A 25423-nucleotide genomic window follows, 5' to 3' on the forward strand; every position below is an offset into this window, starting at 1 on the left:
GATCCCGTACTGTTGACCAATATGCTGCCCACTCTTACTAACACATCACGAGTGGCAGTGGAGTTATTCCTTAAACTACAAAGTCAAGAGGAGTGCGACATTGATCTTGTCATGCGTAGTAGCTATGACATGAGATTGCTTGTGGCATTCACGGAGGTGCTGACCACAGTGGAACGCCACTTTTGGGCTTGGGAAACAAGCACTGAGTGTTGGGATCACATCGTCATGCACATCTGGGATGACGAGCGGTGGCTGCAGAACTTTCGGTTGAGGACAGCCACATTCATGCGGCACAAGGACACGAGAATGAGAGCTGCCTTGTCATTGGAGAAGCGTGTGACGATTGCACTGTGGAAGCTAGCTACTCCAGACTGGTACCAATCAGTCACTAACCAGTTTGGAGTGGGAAAGTAGACTGTTGGACTCATGTTGACGGAAGTAGGGTCATTAATCACATCCTGATCCGAAAGACTGTGACTCTGGGCAATGTGCATGACGTTGTGGATGGATTTGCACAAATGGTCTTCCTTAACTGTGGAGGGGCAATCGATGGCACGCATATTCCAATTCTGGCATCAGACCATCTAGCCACCGAGTACATTAATTGGAAGGGGTATTTCTCAATGGTTCTCCAGGTGCGTGTGGATCACGGTGGACATTAACGCAGGCTGGTCTGGAAAGGTGCATGACACACGCATCTTTCGGAACACTGGCCTGTTCAGGAAGTTGCAAGCAGGGACTTTCTTCCCGGACCAGAAGGTCACCGTAGGGGAAGTCGAAATGCCCATTGTGATCCTGGGAGACCCTGCCAACACCTTAATGACGTGGCTTATGAAGCCATAAACGGGGACACCTTGACAGAAGCAAGGAGTGGTTCAACAACAGGCTGAGCAAGTGCAGAATGACTGTTCGGTGTGCTTTTGGCTGTTTAAAGGCCCGCTGGTGCTGCCTCTGTGGGAGACTGGACCTGGCTGATGACAATATTCCTATGCTTCTAGCCGCGTGCTGTATGCTCCATAATATTTGTGAAGGGAAGGATGGAATCTTCACTTAGGGCTGGACCCCTGAGGCTCAGAGCCTGGAGGCTGAATTTGAACAGACAGGTTCCAGGGCTATTAGAGGGGCACAGCACGGGGCAATAAGAATCAGGGAGGCCCTGAGGCAGCAATTTGAAGCTGAAATCCACTAATATTTGTTGTGTGCTCAGGAGTGCAGTGCTTGTAATGCTAGGAGGTGATTATGATTGGTGCAGATAATGCATTATGAAAATTCAAGAAAATTGCCTGTTGCTTTGCAGGGCTCTGTTTGCTTTCAATTAATGGAATAAAGATTGGTTTCAAATCAAAAAATTCTTTTATTAAAAAAAAAACAACCGGAGGAGAGAGACAAAAAAAAAAAAAAACACATCAGCACTCTGTGGGATGGGTGAAGGGAGGGTCCCAGGAGGAGGTGGGGTCCTGGGACGGTTAAAGATTTGTGTATGTCCAGGTATCATATACAACCTTGTCCTTTGGAGTACAGTGCAGCGGATACTGTACTTCAGCAGGGCTAAACTGCAGAGGGATGGGTGTTGAGTGCAGTGGGTACTGAAAGTCTGCAGGGGCTGGACTGTGATGGGGTAGGAGTGGAATGCAGCAGGTACAGACTGGAGCCAGGAGGTTGATAAGAGTGTGCTGGCAGTGTCTGGGGGGCACATGGGAAAGAGTTTTGCAACAGTGTCTGCAGGGGAGGGCAGGTGTGGAGCTGCTTGGTTTGTAGTGCTAGTAGTGCCCGAAGCGTGTCCGCTTGGCACGCCATAACTTTTAAGAGTCTCTTCGTTCTGGAGCTCCGCGTTCTCCTTTCAGTCCCTCTTCTTGCTGTCTCGCCACTCCTTCAATTTTTTTTTTTTGGGCCGTGGAGTGCATCACGACATCACGCAGAAAGTCCTCTTTAGTTCTTCGTGGCCACTTTCTAATTCTGTGCAGCTGTTCAGCCGGCGAGAACAAAGAGGAAGGCTGGGCTCCCAAGGTCATATTGTGAAGACAAAATGCGACATTTTACAGAAGCAGTATTGTTTGCAACACAGACCACTGATTCAAAACACAGCCACTATTCACATACCTGTCACTAACTGACTGACCCCAGGCAAGCACACATGAGCCACAAGACCCTCAAAATGGTGAGTAACCACAGGGGCAGGGAAAATCTGTGTTCCAGGACCGTACTGGGCACGTGGCTCTTTGGGAGAGACAGCACTGTAGGGGGGCCCTTATAATCATTAATCTCCTCACATTTTCCATGGGCTGTGTTCATTATGGAAGATATCTTGCTGCTGAGGGTGAGCAGGGAATCAAAGGAGGGTCTTCTCCAAGACTGCAGCTTCTGCCCTGGCCCTTGTGCAGCAATGGTCTTCCTCTCTTCCCCCCCGTGATGGCAGTGCGGCGGCGGATTGCCCAGTATCTCCATGAGAGTTTCGTGGAGATCTCTGAGGCAGATTCCCGTAAAGTGAGGGAGTCAATCAACACCCTGTTCCGCCGCTCAGACTAGGCATGTGGTGGTATGTGCAACATACAGACACAAGCCTTCTTTCTGCAACCCTCCTGCCCCCAACAACTCACTTCAGCGATTCCCAAAATCAAAGCCACTTGCCAGGGGCCTCATCTCCTGTTAGCACTTCGCCAAGCTCCGACTGCTATGACTGGCTAGCCTCCTCTGGGCGAGAGAAGAGCTCCTGGCTGTATGCATCTGCGACCTCCAAGTTGTCCTTTGCCTCTGGGTATCCCTCCCAGTCCACATCCTTGTCCAAGATTTCCTCCTCCTGGCTTGGTCAATTCTCGACTGGCACGTGAGCCACTGAAGTATCCACAGTGGCCTTCACAGTGGAGGTGTGGTCGCCACCAAGTATCACATCCAGCTCTTTGTAGAACCGGCAGTTTGTGGGCGCAGCACCGGAACGGCGGTTTGCCTCCCGCGCCTTGTGGTAGGCGTTCTGCAGCTTTTTCACTTTGACCCCGCGCTGCAGTGTGTCTGGTAATGGCCCCTTTCTGTCATGCATTGTGAAATCTGTCCGTAGGTATCATAATTCCTACGGCTGGAGCACAGGTGGGACTGGACAGCCTCCTCTCCCCAAATACTGATGAGGTCCAGCAGCTCTGCATTGCTCCAAGCAGGATATCGCTTGGTGCGTGGAGCAGGCATGGTCACCTGGAAAGATGCGCTGAGACCACTGCACGTGTGAATGAGCAAACAGGAAGGGGACTTTCAAAATTCCCAAGGAATTTAAGGAGTGGGGCTCACGGTTGGTCACCTGAGGGCAGGGCAGTAGAGTTCAAACTGATGACCAGAGAGGCGAGAACAGGCATCGCAGCACTGTAGTCTACACTGGCACCGCAGCACTGTAGCCCTGTCACAGGGAGCTGTATGCCTCTTGTCGGGGTGGTTGTTTGTTTTTCTTTGTTTTGCGTGTTTTTTTTTTTTTTTTTTTTTTTTTTTTTTTTTTTAACAGCGTTGCAGCTGTGCAGTTTCTGCACACCTAAGTGGCTTGGCAATGTGTAACCTCGGGAGTTACACCGCAGAAAGCTGTTTTACTGCGCAGAAACTTACCAGTGTAGACAAGGCCATTGATGAACATTTTGACAAAATCCACACACTCCAAGTTACTGAACTCACAGGGCATACTTTGGGTTCTTTTGTGATGAATCCCAAAATGTGAGTGTTAAAGAAAATCAATAGGACAGAGGCCTGCTCTGAACATAGCTGATCCTCAGAATTCCATTGGAAAAGCCTGGGATTCTTTCCAGTTATTTCACTGGGAGTTGGACTGGGCCAAAAGTGCTTTTACAACATTTTGGACTTCACAAAATGAAAATAATAAATATTTTGTGTTGCATACATTTGAATCTGAAATGAGCTTCAGGGACTCTCAGACATAGCACATGATTGGCACTGTAAAAAAATAAACTACAATGTCTTGAACCTCTGAAGAGGAATTGTTTTATTGATTATACTTTCTTTGGGCCGGGACTGGGTCTTCCTCTTTGTTTGGAAAGCACCCAGCAGGTTTTAGGCACTACTACAACTTAAATAAATAGTAAAGTACATTGTTATTGATTACGTGAAGAAATCCAAATAAGACTTTGCCTGACTAAGGGCCAAATTCTCATCTATGACAGTCCCTTTTCACTACTTCTCCGGCAACCACACACATCCCTGTCTTTGGGGTGAATCATTGTTTGCATTCGAACTAAAACTCTTCATTCTCATCGAGAGAGATCCTTGGGCACCTTCTACAATTTCTCATCTACAGGTTTGCTTGTTATCAGGACGTTAGTGTTTGCATGAATTACCGTGTGTGTGTGTGTTTACTTTTTTTTTATAAGTCTTTGTTAGAAACTTCACATTCAGCTTTTTCTAAATGATACTCTTTCTCCTCCTTTCTCCTCTTGACATTGTACACTTTTGCAGACGCTTTAGATTTACTTTCAAACTGATTAGTGTTTCAAGATAACTTATCCATATGTTGTACGTGGATTTGAGGAACTCCCTTATGGAGCCATGCTATCTTGAGCTTTGTGGTACCTGAGATCGTTCATGTTGTTTGTTTGAAGCACTTCACTCAAGGAAGTCAGTTTTTTTTTCTCCGCTTTGTATTTGCTCTTGGGTGCCCACAGTGTCTCATACTAGCTAGATACACCTCTACCCTGATATAACGCTGTCCTCAGGAGCCAAAAAATCTTACTGCGTTATAGGTGAAACCGTGTTATATCGAACTTGCTTTGATCCGCCGGAGTGCACAGCCCCACCCACCTGGAGCGCTGCTCACCGTGTTATATCCAAATTCATGTTATATCAGGTCGCGTTATATCAGGGTAGAGGTATAGTCTTCTCTGCGCTGTATATTAGAAATGTGAATGTATCGGGGTGTAACGATAGGTAAAAATAAAACTGGTATGAGAAGCAATAGATAGATATTGTCTTTTTGTTGCAAAGAATTACAATACAGAATTCGTATGGATTATCTGAGGCCCTGGACATTGTAGGAATTCCCTGATAGGTCCATGTGCAGAATGCTGGTCCCTAAGTGGTCAGAGTTAAGGGCACTGTGTTAGTCTATTTGAATCTACTGCTGATTCCAATTCCTTTATTGGTTTGTATGATAAGTTGAACGATATTTTGTGGTGTCTGATTTTTTTAAGTAAGCAGTAGGGGTCCTATTCCTCTATTTAAGAGTTGCAGCACATTGGAAATGGGGTACACATTTTACAATACATGTTTTCCACAACAGCAGTTTTTTGGTTAAAACACAATATATTGCTGATTTTTCTCTGAGGAGCAGAAAGCATTTAAATAGCTTCATTTTCCAGTTAAGTATTCCTTTATTTAAGTCAAGTAACTCTACATATAATTTTTACAATAATGGATCATAAAGAATAGGAAAATACATTTCAGATGAGTGGTTGGCAGTTTTATATCCATTTTAGCTGTTTTGTGGATCAAGGATGTTTGCCATGAAGATAGGAATAAGGTAAGAAGTCTGAAGCTTAGGTTAAAATGATTGTAGATAACTCGATCGGTACTTGCTATATATGGTCATACAAGAAAAGTCTGCACAAATCCTCAAGACATTTATGGACTTCTCTGATTCATCTGTCAGAGCCAACAGCTTCAGCCAAGAGATACGGAATTTGTTAAACTGCATTAAGTTCCTGAATAGCTGCAGCTCACAGGAGCAACTGCTTATTGCATGTGCTCACAAGGAAAGGGGAGAGGGGGAAATACTGTGCATTATGAAGGCCTTGCAGTTAGTAGCAGTTTCAGAGTATTTGGATGCCAGTAGAATTCCCCAGAAAACACAAGTAATTTATTTTGCCATTGTCAAAACAGTGACTTTCTAAGTGCTCAGTCTCCTATAGAAAACAGAATTTTTGTAACAGTAAAACTATTTTTTCTTTAAGTGCAGTTTGTCACGTCTCCCTTCTATGTTAGTAAAAGAGCAGCCAGTACTCATGCTGTTGATATATTCATACACAAGTATGTCTCTTGTTAATCTTATTTAGTGCATTGTGATTCATTGCTATGCTTGAATGCTTTCAATGATAGGGAAAAAAGTGAGCATAGAGACAGTAAAATGTTTGGTTTTTTTCTTTACTTCAATCCAGTTGGTTTCTTTTCCTGGTCTGTCTCTCTTTTTCCTACAATATATTGGAACAGTTCACAGTTCAGTCTTATAAATTTGGGAATTAGTCCCAGTGGAGACTACATATTACAGTTGTGAGAAGATGCTGCTGTTAGAAACTTCTTAGAGTTGAATTAATGAAATACCCTTTCCCCCACCAAACAAACAAAATAAGTACTGTATTTGTGATTTAGGTCAACTGAAAGATAAAAATTCAGCTCATCAGACTTTGGACTCGTATTAGTGGGTGCACTGATGAAGGCAGCGTTTCTCAAATGTGGCCACCAGGGGATTTTCTTGCGGCCATAGTCTCCTGGGCTGTGATGGGGAGGAGGGAAAAGAAGCTGTTGCTCCTGGATGCACCGCCTTGGTGTTGGTTGCTGGAGCCACCAGCAGGGATTGGGCTCTGCCCCCCTTCCTCCCGGAGTCACCTGGGGCACAACTCTATAGGAGGAGGCAGCCGCGAGTTCCCCACTTTCTCTGGGGCGGTGGGGCTCAGGCTTCGGGCTTCAGCCCTGGGGTGGCAGGGCGGCAGGGTCTGGACACCAGGCTTCGGGCTCCAGCCCCAGGCTCTGTCTGCGTGGCAGCAGGCCCCAGGCCTCCAGCCACATGGCTTCGGCCTCAGACTAGATCAAGTGGTGGCCCCTTCTGTCCTTAAAATCACAGAGTCACACAATTTAAGATTTTTTTTATTGTGAAATTTGTAATAGCTCTTAAAATATTTAAAGAATTAATAGGAATATATTATCGGGACACATAAAGTGTTTGTATGCCCAGTGCCTCATTCATAGTGAAGGCGTTCCTGCAGTACCACATTCTGTCATGAACATTTTATGCAGAGATTCCTTAACAAATGGATTTAATATAGTTTGTTTGGACCATTCATTCGATAAATGCACGTATTCTGTTAACAATACATATGTGTAAAACATCCTAATGCAATAACTTGCACTTCTAAAACTGGTATACAGATAAGTGTCAAATTTCCACAGATCATAACTTGATACAGATATGAAGCTATGTAAGGGTTTTGCTTTTAATACATTTTCTTTTAGTAATGCTATTCAGGATGCTAGGTGTGACAGTGGTTTAGTGATATGAACACCTCAGTCAGTCCACATGAAGCTGTCTAAAATAGCAATAATGTTCAGGCTTTTTCTCAATGTTTGAGATGTGTTCTAAGGAAAAATGGTTTGCACTTTTTGGTTAGTTATGCTGTGTCTGACCCTGACCATTTCAGATCAAGATTGTGACTAATATTATGTGAGGAAGGAAGAAATACTGTGAGGACTCATGAACATTTTAGCCAGTAAAGAGATAATTAGACAACCTGTTAGTTATTGGAGAGCTAGAATATGGCCCATTACAACCACACAAATTAGTAAATGGACCTATATTTAGATACATGGTTTGCGGGGGTGGGAGTTGACTCACATGTATTTGTTCACAACCACTGAACATGACTTTGAAAAATCTATCCATAGTCAGATCCAAGTATGGAAAAACCAAACAGTAGAATCTGCAACTTCCTCTGTCATCCTTGTGCACAAAAGTTCTCTGAAATATGCAAGTTGTGTGTATGGATCTCAGAGACTAAAAGCTGGCTCTTTCTTTTAATATTAAAACCGCAAAGTTGTCCTTCTGACAAATTAAAATGCTACTAAATTAGGACATTAACTTTACAGAAAATATTCAACTACATCAAATTGACATACAAACTTATTGGTCTTCTAAGGTGATTTTTCTTCATAGTTTTCTTGGCCAGCTATTTCTCTTTCATAAGAGAAACAGTAACTTCTCTTATGGCCAGAGCTGGAGCCTGTTGAAATAAATGGAAGGTCTTCCACTGACTTCAGCGGGCTTTTAAACAGGCCTTCACAGCACGTCTACCTTCTATTTGAGCTTACAAGGAAGTCCAAATCCTTTGTCTACATTTCCTTTGCTCCACATATCACAGGATTCTTATTTTACTGTGGGAAAGGAGGGAAGGGTAAACTGAGTGATGAATTAGGGAGTCAAACACAAAACACCACTACTAGCAGGCAGAAGACAGAAAATTGCAGGCAACATTATTTTTCTGAACTGTCTCTGTGTAGTAGACTTGCACTTTTTTCTTTTTTAAAGTAAGTCTGCCTTTAAACCAGGATGGACACTGGTTTGTAGTCTCTTATGATGGGCTGTTAGACCTAGATGCATTTTCTGTGAGACGAATGCATCAGAATCTGATTAGGCCAATTGTATATTCTTCTGTTTTTTTTAAAGCATTGTGATAATTATATTGTAAAAGTTCCAAATGCTGCACTGAACAGAGTTTTTCTGTTATACAAGATCTAATTCTGAATAATGAGTGAAGTATTTTGAACTTTCTTCTTCTGTAAGTAGGGTGGACAAAGTTTCAAAATAGAAAATTTGAGAACTGTAGCAGGTGAAGAAGGAAATACAGGAGGCCATGGTTTTGGTAAGGTGTCAGGGACATACTCATAGAAGGGCTTTGGCAACTGAGTGGGGAGATCTCATGGGGATAAAGAAAGCAAGGGTAGCAATATTTGACAGACTTAGTTGGGAGCAGTCCTTTTGGTTGCACATATTTGCACCTCATCTGTCTTTAGTTTCATTAGCTCAGTTATGTACCTTCAGATAGCCAGAATCTTCAGGTGTTAATGAAAACTGTGAGAAAATGCCCATTTTTAAAAATCCAACAGGGATAATGGGACAAGATCTGAAAATTAGGATGTTCCTGGTTTTCTGGGAAACATGGTTGTCCTACTATTAGCATAAGAACTGCTCCCTTCAAGGCATCTCAAGACCCTGTACTATTGACCAATCTTACACTTTGCCTCAAACTGCAAAAAATGCAGCTTTGTGTTTACGATCACAGATTATACCTTCTATTAGACCTGTTAGGGTTTCTGAAAGAATGTTGATTGTTAGACATGTGTAACTCTGCCTTGGATATGTACATAAAATTATTCCCATTACAAGGTTTCTACCTGTGTAGCCATATATTTTTGTCACTTGTCATCTTCTACAGGTAGTTTAGTGCCACGATAATTAGCAAGAAAGCAAGACAAAGTATTTGCAAGGGAAAAACCCTATTAGCACAAGAGTTAATCCAGAGGTTTTAAAGTCGATTCGGTTGTTTGAAAATAACACCCAACTTTCCCATTCAGTGGTGATCTGTTCTTTCTCACTGAGCTTTGGGAAAATAAAAATGTAACAGATAAGGTTAACAACAAGTGAGGGGATGGAAAAGCAACTTTATTGTAATTTTTAAAATTAATTTTATAAGAAAATAATTCTCATCTTTAACATTGAAGAAAATAATAGTATTATCAGGCTATAATTGCCTTAGATTTTAGCCCCTTGTAAAGATTGTCATTTGATATTTTCAGTAGTTATTTCTCCTTTGTTTGAATGAATTAGTTTTGTTGGCAACCACAGTTCAAAGTTTCATAGTTGTTTCTGCTCATCTCATTTTTGTCCAATGTTAACTTTTTGTTTTGTAAGTGACCATAAGATTTTTAACATGTTTCTAAAATGTGTAGCTGGCTAAATTGATTTGTAAAGTGATATAAAAAAATTGGTTTGATGTAAGTGGATACCGCGGTGATTCTGTTACACTGTTCATGCTTTAAACAATTTTGAAGGTAATCAATACGTGTTTGCACATTGCTGCATAGGTACAGAAGAAAAAGAAATAGAAAGCTAACAAGTTTTAAATTGGAAGAAATTATAAGATCCTTCAAAGTCTGACTTCAATGGAACTTCTCATGAGAGTCAATGGGCCAGATCACACATGCCCATGGTAAATAAAACAAAAGAAAGAAACAAACTCTGGAGGTAGTTTGAGCAGGAAATCTCTGCAAAGATCTCCTTGCAGCGATTCCCCTCATGTTTTTCTGCTGGGAGGGGTGCAAAGGTCTGCTTCTTTCCCCCATCTCTACTGATTAGACCATGGGGTCTGCCCAGAAATTCTGCTGGCTCACGGGCAGTCCACACAGAGGCCCCATAAACTGCTTGAGCACTCCTTTGCAGGGTCTGACGGAAATGGGCATGGTGCCACTAAGAAAGCTGAACCTCCCTTCTAGAGACTTGATCTTTTCCTCCACCTTCTTCTAGAGTTACTCACATAAGTAAAGCTTTGCAGGATTAGGACCAAGATAGGGTGACCAGACAGCAAATGTGAAAAATTGGGACAGGGGGTTGGGGGTAATAGGAGCCTATATAAGAAAAAGACCCCAAAATCAGGACTGTCCCTATAAAATCAGGACATCTGGTCACCCTAGACCAAGATGACTTAACATTCATCTTTTATGTCTAATAATATCAGAACTCAGAGTGAGAATTCTGCCTACTGCAGAAAAGATTCTATGGTGGGGTACAACATTCTAATTTCTTTGTTTTGGGGATAGTTCATACTTTTAAACTGGAATCCCCAGTAAATCAGCCTTTTCACAGATGGAATCTTCTTTCATTTCACTGCTGGGTGGACCCATACACTGAAAAAATAGGTCAAGAACAGTAATCTAATTCTTCTGCTAATAAATAATTAAAGCTAATGGAATTTTCACGAGATATGTGAACTGAAATCTTTTTGAAAGAAGTGTGGTGTACATTCTGCTACTGTAAATCAAGATTATTTATTTATCAGTATGATAGGTAGAAACTTACCTATAAAATGTAATTTAAAATGATTTTTTTGTACAAAGGAGAAGCTGGAGTGTTAATGTGTTCTCATCTGTTAAAATGACCAAAAGTATCATATTAAATTGATAGCAACATGAATCATTCTCTAATGATTAGATACCAAGTAAAGGTTTTAGCAGCCTTAAGCAACAAGAAGCTTTACATCTCATTAAATCATACCATAAATTGAGCAACAGAATTGTTTGATCATATGATTTTTAACATGCCTTATTTTAGGAAATAAATACCTTGTCTCAGCTCCTCTGCAATATTTGCTTGTGTATGCAACTAGGGTTTTAATTTGGAGGGCTAAACTGATTCCAGTGAAATTTATTACACACAAAAAACAGGATTATAGATGTTTCCATTAATATTTTTTTTCAAAATTGTTTACCTGTGAGGGGGAAGGTATACTGGCTCTGTATTCATTCACAGAAGACTTATCTATGGACACAACTGGAAACAAATAAAAAATACTTTAATCGCTGCCTATATGTTATTTATGGTTGTGAGTCAAACTTCAGATGACCACCATTTAGTAGTTAATTTTGCCTCTAACTGGGTGAAACATATACGCATGCCAGATATTTGTAAGGTGGCCAGCGGAACTCTAACTAGAAGCGACAGCATTCAGATTTAACTTGTCAATTTCCATGTTGCCTGTAAACTTTCAGATACAGTTTGGGGCCTTAAAGCATGTAAACAACACACCTCCAAAGTTGAGCATGACTTTCCTCATCAAATACTTTGAGCTTGGTGCTGGGTTATTTCTTTAGCTGTATGTAAATATAAAATAGAGTTTCAATCATATATTGAGATAATAGATGTGTGGACCACGTGTATGTAATTCTCCCCTGGGAAATATTTTCCCATTCTAAAGAAATAAACAGTATGATGTATACAAATAATTTTTGACTAGAAGAGAGGTTTGCTATTGGCTATCCCCTTTTTAAGTGGTAATGTGGATTGAGCTAACAAATACTTTCCCCAAAAGAAGTATTCTACTTTTTGTTTTTAAGTCTCATCAGAAGCAGCTGGAGTCATAATTTTCAGCCTTACCAATTTTCAGTGTAGGGCCAGTTGTTAGTTCCTTATTACATGTAGCCTAACAAGGAAGGAAATGCAAAAGGCTAAGATGGCAGAAAAGCCTTAGCATCTTCTTGTGATGAGCCAGCTCCGAAATAGACGGTGACAGCTGAACTAACGATGTCACTGATGCTGATACAACTGGGCTGCTTCTCATTAAGATTTCTCCGCCAGATACTCTGACATTCACCAGCCAATGTGCACCTAGAATAGATAATCTAGAGAACAGATCATAGAAAATGTGGCACCATAGGTAACTGGAGGAACACTTGACCTGCCCTAGTGGTTATGTGCGCCCCCCCCCCCCCTTCCCCAATGGATACAGTATTTTTGTGGATGATAAAGCTGTACAGGTCAAGACAATGTTGTAAAACCACTTTATCAAACCAGGGTCACAGGGCTTTTGTTGTGGCATTTTAGAGATGAGCTTTTTGGAGGTAAATGAGATCAAGTAGTGTAAGGGCATGTCTACACTGCCTTGTCGTTCACAGGTGCTTAAACCCCTCCCTCGCCCCCGCCCCCTGCACCACAAAAGTTTTGCCACGGCAAGTAGCAGTGTAAACGGCTTGTTGTCAGCAGGAGCGCTCTCCTGTGGACTACACAAACCCTGCTTGCAGTGGGTGGAAGTATTTTGTCAGCAAAAGTGCCGACAAACAGCATTTACACTGCCCGACTTTTAGCGACATGGCCATGTCACTAAAAGCTGTGTAGTGTAGACAAAGCCTAAGACAAAAGCAAAAGGTCCTGGGAGGCATAGTTCAGTGGTTTGAGCATTGGCCTGCTAAACCCAGGGTTGTGAGTTCAATCTTTGAGGGGGCCATTTGGGGATTTAGTTGGGGATTGGTCCTGCTTTGGACTAGATGCCCCCCCGAGGTCTCTTCCAACCCTGATATTCTATGCTTCTGTGTAGGTTCAGAGGTAAAGTAAATTAAAAGTGCAGTGTTGCTCGCCTAACCCTGAGTTGGTATCTGTATACACCAGTGCAATATATGAAGATGGTAATAGATAAATAATACAATCTGGGTATCAAAAAAAAAATTTGGTGTCCAATTTTGTATCATAGATTTACTGTTGCTTCATCGTCTGAAGGGTTATTTTTAATGCCAATGAAAAAGGAGTTAAAAAAATTATTAGGATTCAGATTTCATTGTGAAGCTCTTTTATCAAAATGTAAAACTGGTTGTTTCTTATTACTTTAAAGAGAAGAGATTCCATATTGGCCTTCAGTGTTTTATAGATTTGATCTTGATCACGCTAGAACATACTAATTCATACTCTTTTGAGGTGCTAAGTTTGTCTGTGATAGAGTAGCTTTCTGAAAAAGGCAGTGTCCTGATAAATCATCCACAGAGAGAGCACATTTAGATGGCAAGGAAAAATATGCTTCTAATTTGACCGTATAGGAGCACTTGAGTACAGTCTTTGACGCATTTGTGTTGACAAATTATCATTTGTTCTAATGTTCAGTTGAATGTACCCTTTCTAGCTGTAGTGTTGGATCACAGTGATTTGCTACAGAGCTGTGTGTGAGGGCTGGATTTGGTTGCATCTCCTATTTTGATCACAACCCAGACAGTAAAGGCCACTACATTTTAAAAGGATAATAAATCATATGGTGTCCTTGCTAACCAACATTACAGATTCCCATGGGTCAGAATAGAGCGTCCTTATTTTTGTCTGTTCAGTTTAGGACAAAGAAGGTAGAATTATATCTGACATTAGTATAATATTTGGAGCCATAGTCTGGTAAGTAATTTCTCAAACTGCCAAATATAAATCTAGCAGGAGTGATTTAGCTGGTGACTCTGGGCATACGTGGTTCTGACTACTATTGTGGTTTTATTTTTACTTCTTTTCTTTTGTGAGATGTCTGAAGTTTTAATGCCAGTTAGCCTAGTAAGCGCTTATAAAACTACTAAACCAACCTAAAACAATTTGCAAAAATAACTAGCGGGTGAAGATGCATAGTCATTTCTTCTGATGTGTGACACTCTGTTGTTCAGTTTCCTTACAAATAAGATTTTTTTTTTTTTTTGGTCATTCTTCTCAAAGTTTATTGTTACATGAAAGGAGATAAGATGAAGAGTGTTAAGTGCCACACCTTTATTGCCCTTAGCTATCATTCCAAGGTATCAAAGCCTCGTACATCTTTAATTGCCTGTATTAAGTGACTACCATCCAGCAAGCCCATAGACTGCCTATAATTGGTCCCCAATTCAATAGCATCCTCCAATAGAGGATTGGCTGAATCACTTTGAATGTCAGAGCCCATAAAGGGAATGTTGTATACACTCATAGGGTGCATCTACACTAGAAAATTTTGTAAGCATAGTTTTACTAATGTTGGAAGCTGTAGAATAAATGTGGCACAAGTATTTTTGCCACCATGTCATTTAATCCTGCTTGTTAGTATTTTGATTACTTGGAGGATGCATTTGGAAGTCTAAGGCCTGGTCCACACTAACCCCCCACTTCGAACTAAGATACGCGACTTCAGCCACGTGAATAACGTAGCTGAAGTCGAAGTACCTTAGTTCGAACTTACCGCGGGTCCAGAGGCGGCAGGCAGGCTCCCCCGTCGACTCCGCGTACTCCTCTCGCAAAGCAGGAGTACCGGCGTCAACGGTGAGCACTTCCAGGATCGATTTATCGCGTCTAGACAAGACGCGATAAATCGATCCCAGAAGATCGATTGCTTACCGCCGGACCCGGAGGTAAGTATAGACCTACCCTAATATTAGCACTTGGGAGGTTGGTGAATGAAGAGCCACGTTTCAACTTGTAAATATATTTGACTGTAGGGTTAGAAATTTCAATCTGTTGTTTAACTGGAATTTTAAACAATTACTCAAACTTCACAGTTCATTTTTAAAATGACTCAAGAGCCAAATTCAGAATTGGTGTAGCAAGCACAATTTTCCTAATGCTATTAGTTAGAGAACCATATAACACATTGCAAGCAGTAGTACCAGGTTTTTGAAATACAAACCCAGGATATTTAATGTTGTCCACATGGTGCCCAGGAATGGGGGAGGTTGGGGATCAAATTTGTGTTGGCCTTTTTTTTCCCTTATAGCCTGATCACCGGCCTTTCTCTTCCTCTGGATGCCAGCCACCACCTCCTCCCCCATTTTCTTTCCCTCCCATGAAAATAATCTCCTCCTTCCTATTAAAGGTTAATATGGAGCCAGCAGCATCTCTGAGGTCCTGTCATAGCTTGCACAGCCAAATCAGGGACACTCCAAATCCCATCTTTGCACAGTCTAGTATGTGCCAGAGTGTACAATTCAGTAGACGGTTCTCTTCTGAGGCCCACCAGGTGAATGGTCCTAAACTCATGTATGCAGCGTTTCAGGAAAGATTGATGTTAAGGTGGTAGTTTTAAAAGGACTTGCTTAGTAGCAGATTGGCTAAGACATGTCTGGCAAACAGCAACTTTTGTTTTCCCTGTCTATGGACCTGGCCATGATTTATCTCACTTTAATATCATGATACTCCATTATTTGCAGATCTACCTTCTGTATGGACTGATTTTAACCTTTATACCTGAAGCTTTAAGCAAAAAACTTTGCACTGTGCTTGACCTTCAGCATTCTGCAAATCAGTGATTTGAGGCAGGTGCTGAACCCAAATCTCCTGTACTTCAGTTTGCAGTGCTGTCACCAGTTTGGCTGTGCGATGACATCACAAATGAATCTCTAAATTCAGAGGAATTACTAGGGACAAAGAATTCACCTTTTTGGGGGGTTGGGATATTTATTTTACAAAATGCTACCTCTTTGCTTGAGTAATATAATTATACAAGTCAATAAAGTAAAAAGGGTGCCAGTGTTTCCATGATAAATCTTGTTTCTCAAAAGTTTAGAACTTCATTGTAGACTAAAACTTGGTATGCAAGATTTTGGCCCAGGACCCAAACTTTTATTTTTATTTTAGTATTAACTTATTTCATCAACTGGATACAAATAAAACATGTAATAGAAGTTACATAGCAGAGTACTGCATTCTGGTGTTACATGGCAGCTAAAAATTGGGAAATGCAACTGAGCTAAAACCCCAATATTGACTAGGCGAAGATCATGGAGAGAGAAATTCTAAAACTTACACAAGTTGGTGCCACACAAGAGAGAAATGTACTGTCACACCCTACAGAATAGACAACAAAATAGATCAGAGGAAAAATATCAGCAAGCATGTAGATACCAATAACACTTCTAAGTGCCTCAAGGAGAAAAATCCCACTGAAGTTTCTTTGTTCTAAAACATACGAATGGCCATAATGAGTCAGACTGATGGTCTATCTAGCCCAGTATCCTATCTTCCAGCAATGGCCAGTGCCGGATGCTTCAGAGAGAATGAACAGAACAGAGAAATTTATCGTCCAATCCCAGCTTCTGGCAATCAGAGATTTAGGGACACCCAGAGCATGATGGTGTTGTGTCCCTGACTGTATTAGGTAATAGCCATTGATGGACCTATCCTCCATGAACTTTTGGCCTTCACAACATCCCCCTACCAGCAAGTTTCACAGGTTGACTATGTATTGTGTGAAGCAGTACTTCCTTGTGTTTGTTTTAAACCTTCTGCCTTTTAATTTGATTGGGTAATCTCTGGTTCTTGTGTTCCTGTGAAGGAGTAAACAACACTTCCTTATTTACTTTCTCCACACCATTCATGATTTTATAGACTTCTTATCATATCCCAACCCTTCCCCCGGATTCATCTCTTTTCTAAACTAAAGAGTCCCAGTCTTTTTAATCTCTCCTTGTATGGAAGTTGTTCCATGTCTGTAATCATTTTTGTAGCCCATCTCTGTATCTTTTCCAATTCTAATATATCTTTGTTGAAATGGGATGACCAGAACTGCATGCAGTATTCAAGGTGTGGGTATACTATGGATTTTTATAGTGGCATTGTGATATTTTCTGTCTTATTACCTATCCCTTTCCTAATGGTTCCTAACATTGTTAGCTTTTTTGACTGCTGCTGCACATTGAGCGGATGTTTCCAGAGAACTAGCCACAATGACTCCCAAGATCTCTTTCTTGGGTGGTAACAGCTAATTTAGATCCCATCGTTTTGTACATATAGTTGGGATTATGTTTTCCAGTGTGCTTTACTTTGCATTTTTCAACATAGAATTTCATCTGCCAATGTGTTGCCTGTTCACTCAGTTTCCTGAGTTACTTTTGTAACTCTTCATAGTCATCTTTGGACTGAACTATCAGTGTTGTTTTAGTTAGATGCTAAAGAGAGTTTTATATGGCTACCACGGTATTCTTATCATGAAATGGATGTGTACTGTAAGGTGATAGCCATATGATACAGTGCAAAGCCATGCAATGAAATTGAAAGACTGTGTGATAAATTATACTTACAATATAGTTCTTCAACTAATCATTTGTCTTTGACACCTTCACCTGCATTCTGGGCACTAATCCATTCCAGCTGGGACTTCTGATATACCAACCCTCTGAAACAGATTCAGAGAATTGGAATATTAAATGGCTTCAAACAACTGCCATTTAAAAAAAATTAATCTGCCAGAGAATTGTTCCATTTCCTCCAAGAAATTACACTCACGTAAGACCCAGGATGGGCAAAATTCAGTTCTGGCCCAGTGGCAGATTTCAGATCTGATATCTTGCAGAGCAAGGGTTAAAAGAAAAGGCTTTTTACCATTGGAAAGGCAAAATTCCTGGCTTTCTAAGAGGACCCAGCTTTCTAGAAGTCTCTAAGATATTGAACATTGAAATTGTGATGTTTAAATTTATTTTTAAAAAGATAATTTTTAGAAGTTTTTCTGACTTTGATATTCATTATAACTAGGGGACTCTGATGTTACAGATGGAAGGATACAAAAATTACCGTAGTCAATTTTTAGAAAGGTTGAAAAACATTTTTTGTATTAAAACATGTATGGCATGATTGTGTGAAGTGGTATAAGTTTCACTGATACTTGTTTGGGATGGCTTTGCCACTTGCCAATCCATAGATTATGCCAATAAAACCTTAATGCATCACCTCACTGTTGTTGTGTATAGTCTCTATATTATAGATATATTTACAAGTATATAAACTATACAAGTGCTGCATATGGTTCCATAGTTGACTTTTGCACTTCATGCATAATTAAATGGTTAAATCACTATTTGAAGAATCTACAGAATATTCTCCCCACAGTTACAGCACTTACTATTTGGGCATAGAATGAATTTTCTGAGAATTTATAAGTACATCTGTTAATTAGAATTACAATTAGTTTAAAAGAAGGTCCTTTAAGAAATTTAGTACTATCAGACCACTGTACTATGTTTTTGTCCCAAATGATCTTGATGGTGAAGTAATAGACTTTTCAGACTTCCCATGTAGTATGTGTAGGTTACATCTGAAACCTTTTTAAATTTTTTAAAGGATTAATGGCCATTTGTTGTTGTCATGCTTCATAACTGAAACTCTTCTTTAGCACGGGCTAACGAATAATGAATTCGCTGTAGAAGAACCACAAAGAATTCCCACTTTCAAAATGGCTACTATTTCTCATTGTTCTCAAGGCACTGGAATCACAGCAGCCCTTTACAAAAGTTCCCTCTTTCAAAATTGCTACCATCTCTCATTTTCAATAGGGGCGAAGCCAAACTGTCCTTAGTTAAGGTGGTGGCCCCTTAGGGTTGCCAACTCTGACTGAAGCTTTTTCCAAGAGATTTTCCCCCCAACACGATGTAATGTCATTTTCTGAAAATATCCTATTAAAATCTCCTGGATTGCTTTCGATAGTCACCAGGAGCTCAATGCCAATTCCGGGAGACACCAAGCCAATCCTGAGGGTTGGCAACTCTATGGCCCCTGATGGCCTTACATTCAAAAGGAGAAAACTCCCATTAATGCAAATTCACACATGTCAAAAGGAAACTTTGACTTAAATTCAGGACTGTAGTTGTAATGCTTTTCAGGTGGACACACAAATTTACTTCAGATCACATTATTCACCTCATTGTTCCAATAGACTTATAAGACTGAAAGAGTTCACTGCCTGCTCGTTACCACAGCCTTTAACCAGTTATCATTTGTAACAATCATAAGTGTGTACCAAACTGGAAACTATTACATTGGAAACATGATCCTGTTCAGAATGAATTCTAGCTAACTTCTGATTAAACAAAAGTTGCCATAAAACACAATCAAGCTTCAAAATCATTATTCAAATCAATATTCAAAAAATTGGGGGGGAAAAAAGATTAACAACATGCTGCTCCATTCTAAATATTTAATAATCACTTTTATTCTGATCAAAATTATTCTTTATATACTTTTTTTTTTAAATGGCTGTTTCCTGATGGAATCCCTTTTCTTTTGTCTTGCAGGACCTGCGCAAACAGGTAGCTCCATTATTGAAGAGTTTCCAGGGGGAGGTAAGAGACCATGCTTTTGTTTATCTTGTCGCTTCTGATTGCCTACGTTTACGTCAGTCTAGTGTGATGTAGCCACTCAATGGGGCTGTGTGGACCAAGGGGTCCATAAGCATGGAGCAGTTTGCAGGAGCAGGGTCCATGTGTGTTTATGTATATGAAAAAGGAATATATTTTGGTTTATACAAATGCTTAAAAAAGGCACCCGTTCATATGTTTTAGGAGTCCTTGATATAAACTAAAAACATTACAAATACCCTAAGTGCTGCAGTACAATGGAAGATACACTGGTGGTAGGCTGTCAGGCAACTTAAAAACTGAAATCTTCCACCCCCATCACAATCCTTCCACCCCATTTTCAAATGCCTGGGGAAAAAAGATGAGCTTTACAATGTGCCTTGAAGTTCATGCTATTAAGGTCCGGAGCCAGTTTCAAAGCCTGGAGGAGGGAGTGGCCCTCACAGACAACACTGCCAGCAGCCCCCTTTCGTTTATAACAGTGGGGCTCCAGGTCAGGAGCTCCCGCTGATCTCAGCTGTGACATAGTGGAGAGAGACTCAGTATCTGGGGTAGGTCCTAAGCCATTTAGATCCTAAATATAATGTAAATGTTAATGTATATTATGTAATGTGCATGTATAAAATATATATAGGTTTACACTGAAGAGGGAAAACGATATATAGAATATGTAATGTGTAAATTTTCCCTCAAAGTTGAAACAGTAGACTCTAAACAGCTTGTTGGACCCTAATGTTAATAGGTGATACTTGGAAGAAAAAATAATTACAGAAAGTTCTAACACCGTTGCTACTACTTCTGTTCCCAGAGACTATTCTCTTTAGAATAGTCACAATTTCAAAAAGTCAGCCTGTAAGGATTTTGATGTGTGAGGTCCTTTCCTATGGGAAAGGAGGTTGCAACTTGCCGCAGAATTGTAGGTTTTGACTGTGGCTGGCAGTGAAGCACTCGTTGCAGGTGTTGTTTTCCCAAACAGTAGTTAGGCCTGAGCGGAATTTGTGTATTAATTTTAATGGCTTTTGGGTCAGGCTGTAACACTTTAAAAAGTAATATGCTCTAAGGCAATGTCTGCACAGCCCTGCAGTGTGGACTACGGTGGTGTGAATTGCAGTGCTCACTGGTGTGCTGTGCTGTAACTCCCCTGTGTGGATGTTGTGGGCGTGAACTAAAAGGTGCCTAATTCACCTTAAGTTAGGGCTGGTCTACACTTAAAACGCTGCAGTGGTGCATCCACCTCAGTGAGAGGCGGTAGCTATGTCGGTGTGAGAAGCCCTCCTGTCGACATAGTGTCGTCTACACTGGATGTTAGGTCAGTATATCTGCGTTGCTTTGGGTTTTTCATATCTCTGAGCAACATAGTTATACCGACGTAAGTTTATAATGTAGATCTGGCCAGAGTGCTCTTTAAACAGGACTAAAAAGTTAATGTGAACTAGATAGCTTTTAGTTTGTGCCTGTTGTGTCCGGGTGGGGGAGTTACAGCACTGCAAGCTAGTACATGCTGAAATTCATATCCCCGTAGTCTGAACTGCAGAGCCATGTTGACAATTCCTGTTTCTTCACTGGTATTTTTCTTCTGGTTTCCCTTGGTTCCATGGCATTGCTACCACACCAGAGGAAAAGATGGATTGTGTAGAGCAACCCACCAGTGTTTTTAACCTGTGTCAACTAGACCTGCTCTGAGCAGAGCTCTGAATTGCACTGATTAAAATGTCAGTGGCCAGCGTGCACTAGTGCAAGCACCTGTGGAAGTCACACTGAGAAAAACAGGAACTATTTATATGTGACCTTATACCATAAGAGAGGTTACATTTTTATTTAGAAAAATTTCAGATTTTAAATTTAAACTCATACTTCTTAAAAAAAAAAAAAATAATTGTGCATCAGAAGCTGTAAATAGTGGCTGTAACCTCATACGTTATTATGTGTTGTAGGTCTCTTACCTCAAAGAATGTACCACAGCTGCAACTGTGTAATGCTGATACCCCCTAGTCATTGGTGGGCGGGATCAAACCTGGGACCTCTGAAGCGTAGTGTATGAACATAATGGCCGTACTGGGTCAGATCAAAGGTCCATCCAGCCCAGTATCCTGTCTAGTGACAGCGGCCAATGCCAAGTGGCTCAGAGGGAGTGACCCTAACAGGTAATGATCAAGTGATCTCTCTCCTGCCGTCCATCACCACCCTCTGAGCATCTACTGTATGAGCTAAAAGCCATGTGGCTGTAGCAGACTCATTAACATCTAGGTGGTCTAAAAGGTGGAGAGCTAAAAGCCATGTGGCTTTTAGTTAAGGCTGTAGCAGACTCATTAATCTAGCAGCTTTAGGTTACATCCTTCCCCTAGTTGAGGAAGCCCATCCTGAGCTTCAGAGACTTCCCAATTGATGAGCTGGGATGAGCCCCCACTTGTAATGCTGACAGACCTGGGTTGTTGGCGGGCGGGATTGAACCTGGGACCTCTGAAGCTTAGTGTATGAGCACCTACTGCATGAGCTAAAAGCCACATGACTGTAGCAGACTCATTAACGTCTAAGTGGCACTAGACGGGGATAGGGCACCACACCCAACAGGCATGGGTCACACTTGCTAAGTGTGTAATAAGCTGTAAAATGATTATTTTACTGTTGCAGTTCCCATCAGAGCATGGAGAAATTTAGGAGTATATTTTCAGCAATCTACATAGGGAATTAAGTGCGCACATATTATTTTTGATGAGGGTTATATTTCTGATTCTTTGCACATTCTGCTGAATATGTACCTCAAACAAGCAATAATTTCTTTGCTTGGAAGCAGTATGTTTTTTTAACTACTTAATTTCCCAAGCACAATTATAAAAACTTATCAGACCAAGTTCCTTATATAATAGCAACATGCAAGGAAAAAGAATGACCTGTGTAAATCAGTTTGACAATGGGAACTTGCATATTAACGTTGCTTTATATGAATTGTAACGCTCTATAAGACTCTTTCACTTTGGTTTCCGTCTTGTAATATATTGACAGAAGTCTACGTATGTGTACTACTTTTCTCTAATGAATGGAATGCTGCATGCCCAAGTATGTGTCATAAACCCTGATCCTGCTACATTTAAAGAAGCTTCTCCAAACATGTCCTATCTATTTTAGAGAAATTTGCACTTGTATAAATATATCAATGTTGCAGCGAAGCAAACCTCTGCTGTAGTCTTACTGAACTGATATAAATCACGGTTTGTACTGGTTTAACTTGCTTTGGTAAGTTACCAGAGTAAGACATGCTAGTATAAACCTCATTTTACATCAGTGCAGCATGTCTGCATTAGGGCTGGCACTGTTGTAACTGCATCTATGTTGTCACATTGGTGTGAATCTCCCTAAGGGTAGGTCTATACTACCCGCCGGATCAGCGGGCAGCGATCGATCCAGCGGGGGTCAATTTAGTCTAGTCTAGATGCGATAAATCGATCCCCGAGCGCTCTCCCGTTGACTCCAGTACTCCACCACCGCGAGAGGCGCAGGCAGAGTCGACAGGGGAGCAGCAGCAGTCGACTCACCGCAGTGAAGACACCGCAGTGAGTAGATCTAAGTACGTTGACTTCAGCTACGTTATTTACATAGCTGAAGTTGCGTAACTTAGATTGATTTCCTCCTCCCCCTGCATCCTCCCCAAGCCCCCCCAGTGTAGACCAGGCCTAAGACAGGCCTTAGAAATTCCTTTTATCTCCAGCATAACTACCCTCATCATAACAGGTTTCAGAGTGGTAGCTGTGTTAGTCTGTATCAGCAAAAACAACGAGGAGTCCTTGTGGCACGTTAGAGACTAACAAATTTATGCTTGTGCCCAAATAAATTTTAGTCTCTAAGATGCCACAAGGACTCCTCGTTGTTTTTACCCTCATCATGTCAATTATATATAAACATAGATGACTCTCAACCATGGTGTTTCTTAGAAAACAGTGTATCAGCCTTAATGTGAAATTATTTCAGTAAATAAAAAAATATTAGCCCAGTTTCTGGCAAGTAATAATGCACTATCTACAGCTGGTTCGCAAGTGTTAGTCTCATTTAATAACTTATTACAAACTTATGTGCTGAATGCTCCACAGAGCACAAGTAAGAGGCATTCGAGGCATAAGCTTTCCTCCATTTCAAGTCCTCTGAAGTTGTGCGTCTCACCCCACTCCCAGAGATATTGCAGCATGTATCATACTTGTAATTTTACAATCGATATGCAATCCTTCTGGAACTACCTTTTAGGGGTCATGCAAGTGTCATTTTCCCCTTTAGATACAGAATGGTTTTGCAGGGTTTTAAAATATTCTTATGCTGTTGGAAGTATCCATTGACTGTCCTTTGGCATGTAAAAGAGTAGTAGTAAATGTTTAGCAAACTTCTGCCATATAAGGAGAAACAAGCCTCTACAGGTCTGCTGTAGGATGGCTCTCTGCTCCAGTTGGGCTCCATGTTGGCTGTGACTTCATGAGAATAGTTCATGCTGTGAGGTATCCTGGAGTGGGGAAGCATGTGACATCAGTGGACCAGACATGGCTTGGAGGAGACGGTAAACTTAAAATCACTTATGTTCTCACCATTCTCCTTGTGCATAATGTGTGGAGCATTCAGCACATATACTTGCTGTTAGCTAATCTCTTTAAACCTATTCATTGGTTTCCTTCAGTAGTAGATGTTTTGCTTTTAGTTTGATCTCTCAAATTTTCTTTATATTTCACTGCATAATATGGATGGATATTTATAAATATAAAAAAACATAGCCAGAGTGTTTTGTATTCTATGGATGTTTATCTAAATCAGGGAAATTGCAGATGGAAACTGTTTCAATTACCAAATATCCAGTTTCCATTAGTTGCTGGAAAGAGCTGTTTTCATCTACAGATCTTGGAACTGCAGATTTTTCATGGTAACATTGAATGTAAAAGCCTTCTGAAATAGAATTTAGGATACTGCAAGTTCAAAAATGTACTTAGAACAAATACAATAAGAAAACCTATTAAAGCAGGGTGCATATGGGGGATCGCTAGCTAAGGAAAAAATGAAATTCTTAAGGTTCTGAAATGCATAGTATAGTGGTGATTTTATCACACGTTTGTTCTACAAGCCTAGCATAGAATACATTGAGTCCCAACAGTAATGTTACAATTACAGTAACATGGATGAAAAAACAGGATATCAAACTAAAATGCAAAAATATTACAAAACAGTTTTACACTTCCTGACTTATTTGAGAATGGACAGTCTACTTGAAGTATATTATTGTTTTTAGTATGATATTCATTCCATAATTAAGATTGCATTTGGATTTCTCTTATAAGCCCTCCTTTTAAAATCGACAAAAAGCTTTGTGCTTCAAAACTGGTAAATTAGTTATTTGACTTGTGTATGTTTGTGGAAACTTTAGGGGGGACACTTAAGCTTGTGAGATGATGTAAATGAGGTGGTGTGAGAGGGAGGGATGAAGAATTATAGAACAAGGGGGCCCATTGGTGTTTTTAGAAAGTATAGAATTTCATAAAGAACGTAATTTTGTAGGTGTGTTAGCTGGACTCAACTGAACTCCGCTTTCAACCTTAACTCTTTTTTTAAATCATTTTTTTTTCTTTGTTTACAATCAATAAGTTGAGGGTGCTTCCAGTTAACTCTTCAATCGCAGTATACTAAACGCCAGGATGAATAAATAATGGCTAGAGTATTTTATTATCCAATTATAATTTGTTTTCCAACTTAGAAAGGAAACGCCCTCTAGTTATCATCTGAATAAACATAATACATAGTAGGTTTGCAATGGGTTATCACATTTATATAAGCAGATGAACACTTGCACATGAAATCCTAAATATAAAGCTTTATGTTCTTAGGCTATGCTTTCTGCTATAGAAATAAATTTGCTTTGTGGAAATTTAATGTCTGAATCCATATTTGTGATGTCATCAAGTAGATATTAAGGCTGGGAAAGGATTTCCTGGGGTTATTAGCATTTGTTTCATGTGGCATAGCAGGATTGTCCAACAGGAACACAGTAATCCCTAATTTGGAGCATCCTTTAAGGCAAATACTCTGAAAGAGTAGACTGTGA

At 40.5% G+C, this 25423-nt stretch overlaps 1 protein-coding gene across 19 annotated transcripts in view; it reads left to right on the forward strand.

The window, feature by feature from the left end:
* The window catches only part of CUX1 (cut like homeobox 1), a 390333-nt gene that overhangs the window by 133016 nt on the left and 231894 nt on the right, over window positions 1-25423 (forward strand). For all 19 annotated transcript variants that reach the window (XM_008166185.4, XM_008166175.4, XM_008166178.4 and 16 more), the window contains one exon: window positions 19291-19338. In XM_008166185.4, the coding sequence (XP_008164407.2) occupies window positions 19291-19338 (48 nt within the window). The remainder of the gene's footprint in view (window positions 1-19290; window positions 19339-25423) is intronic.

Source organism: Chrysemys picta, chromosome 19 (assembly GCF_011386835.1).
Source record: "Chrysemys picta bellii isolate R12L10 chromosome 19, ASM1138683v2, whole genome shotgun sequence".
Lineage (NCBI taxonomy): Eukaryota > Metazoa > Chordata > Testudines > Emydidae > Chrysemys > Chrysemys picta.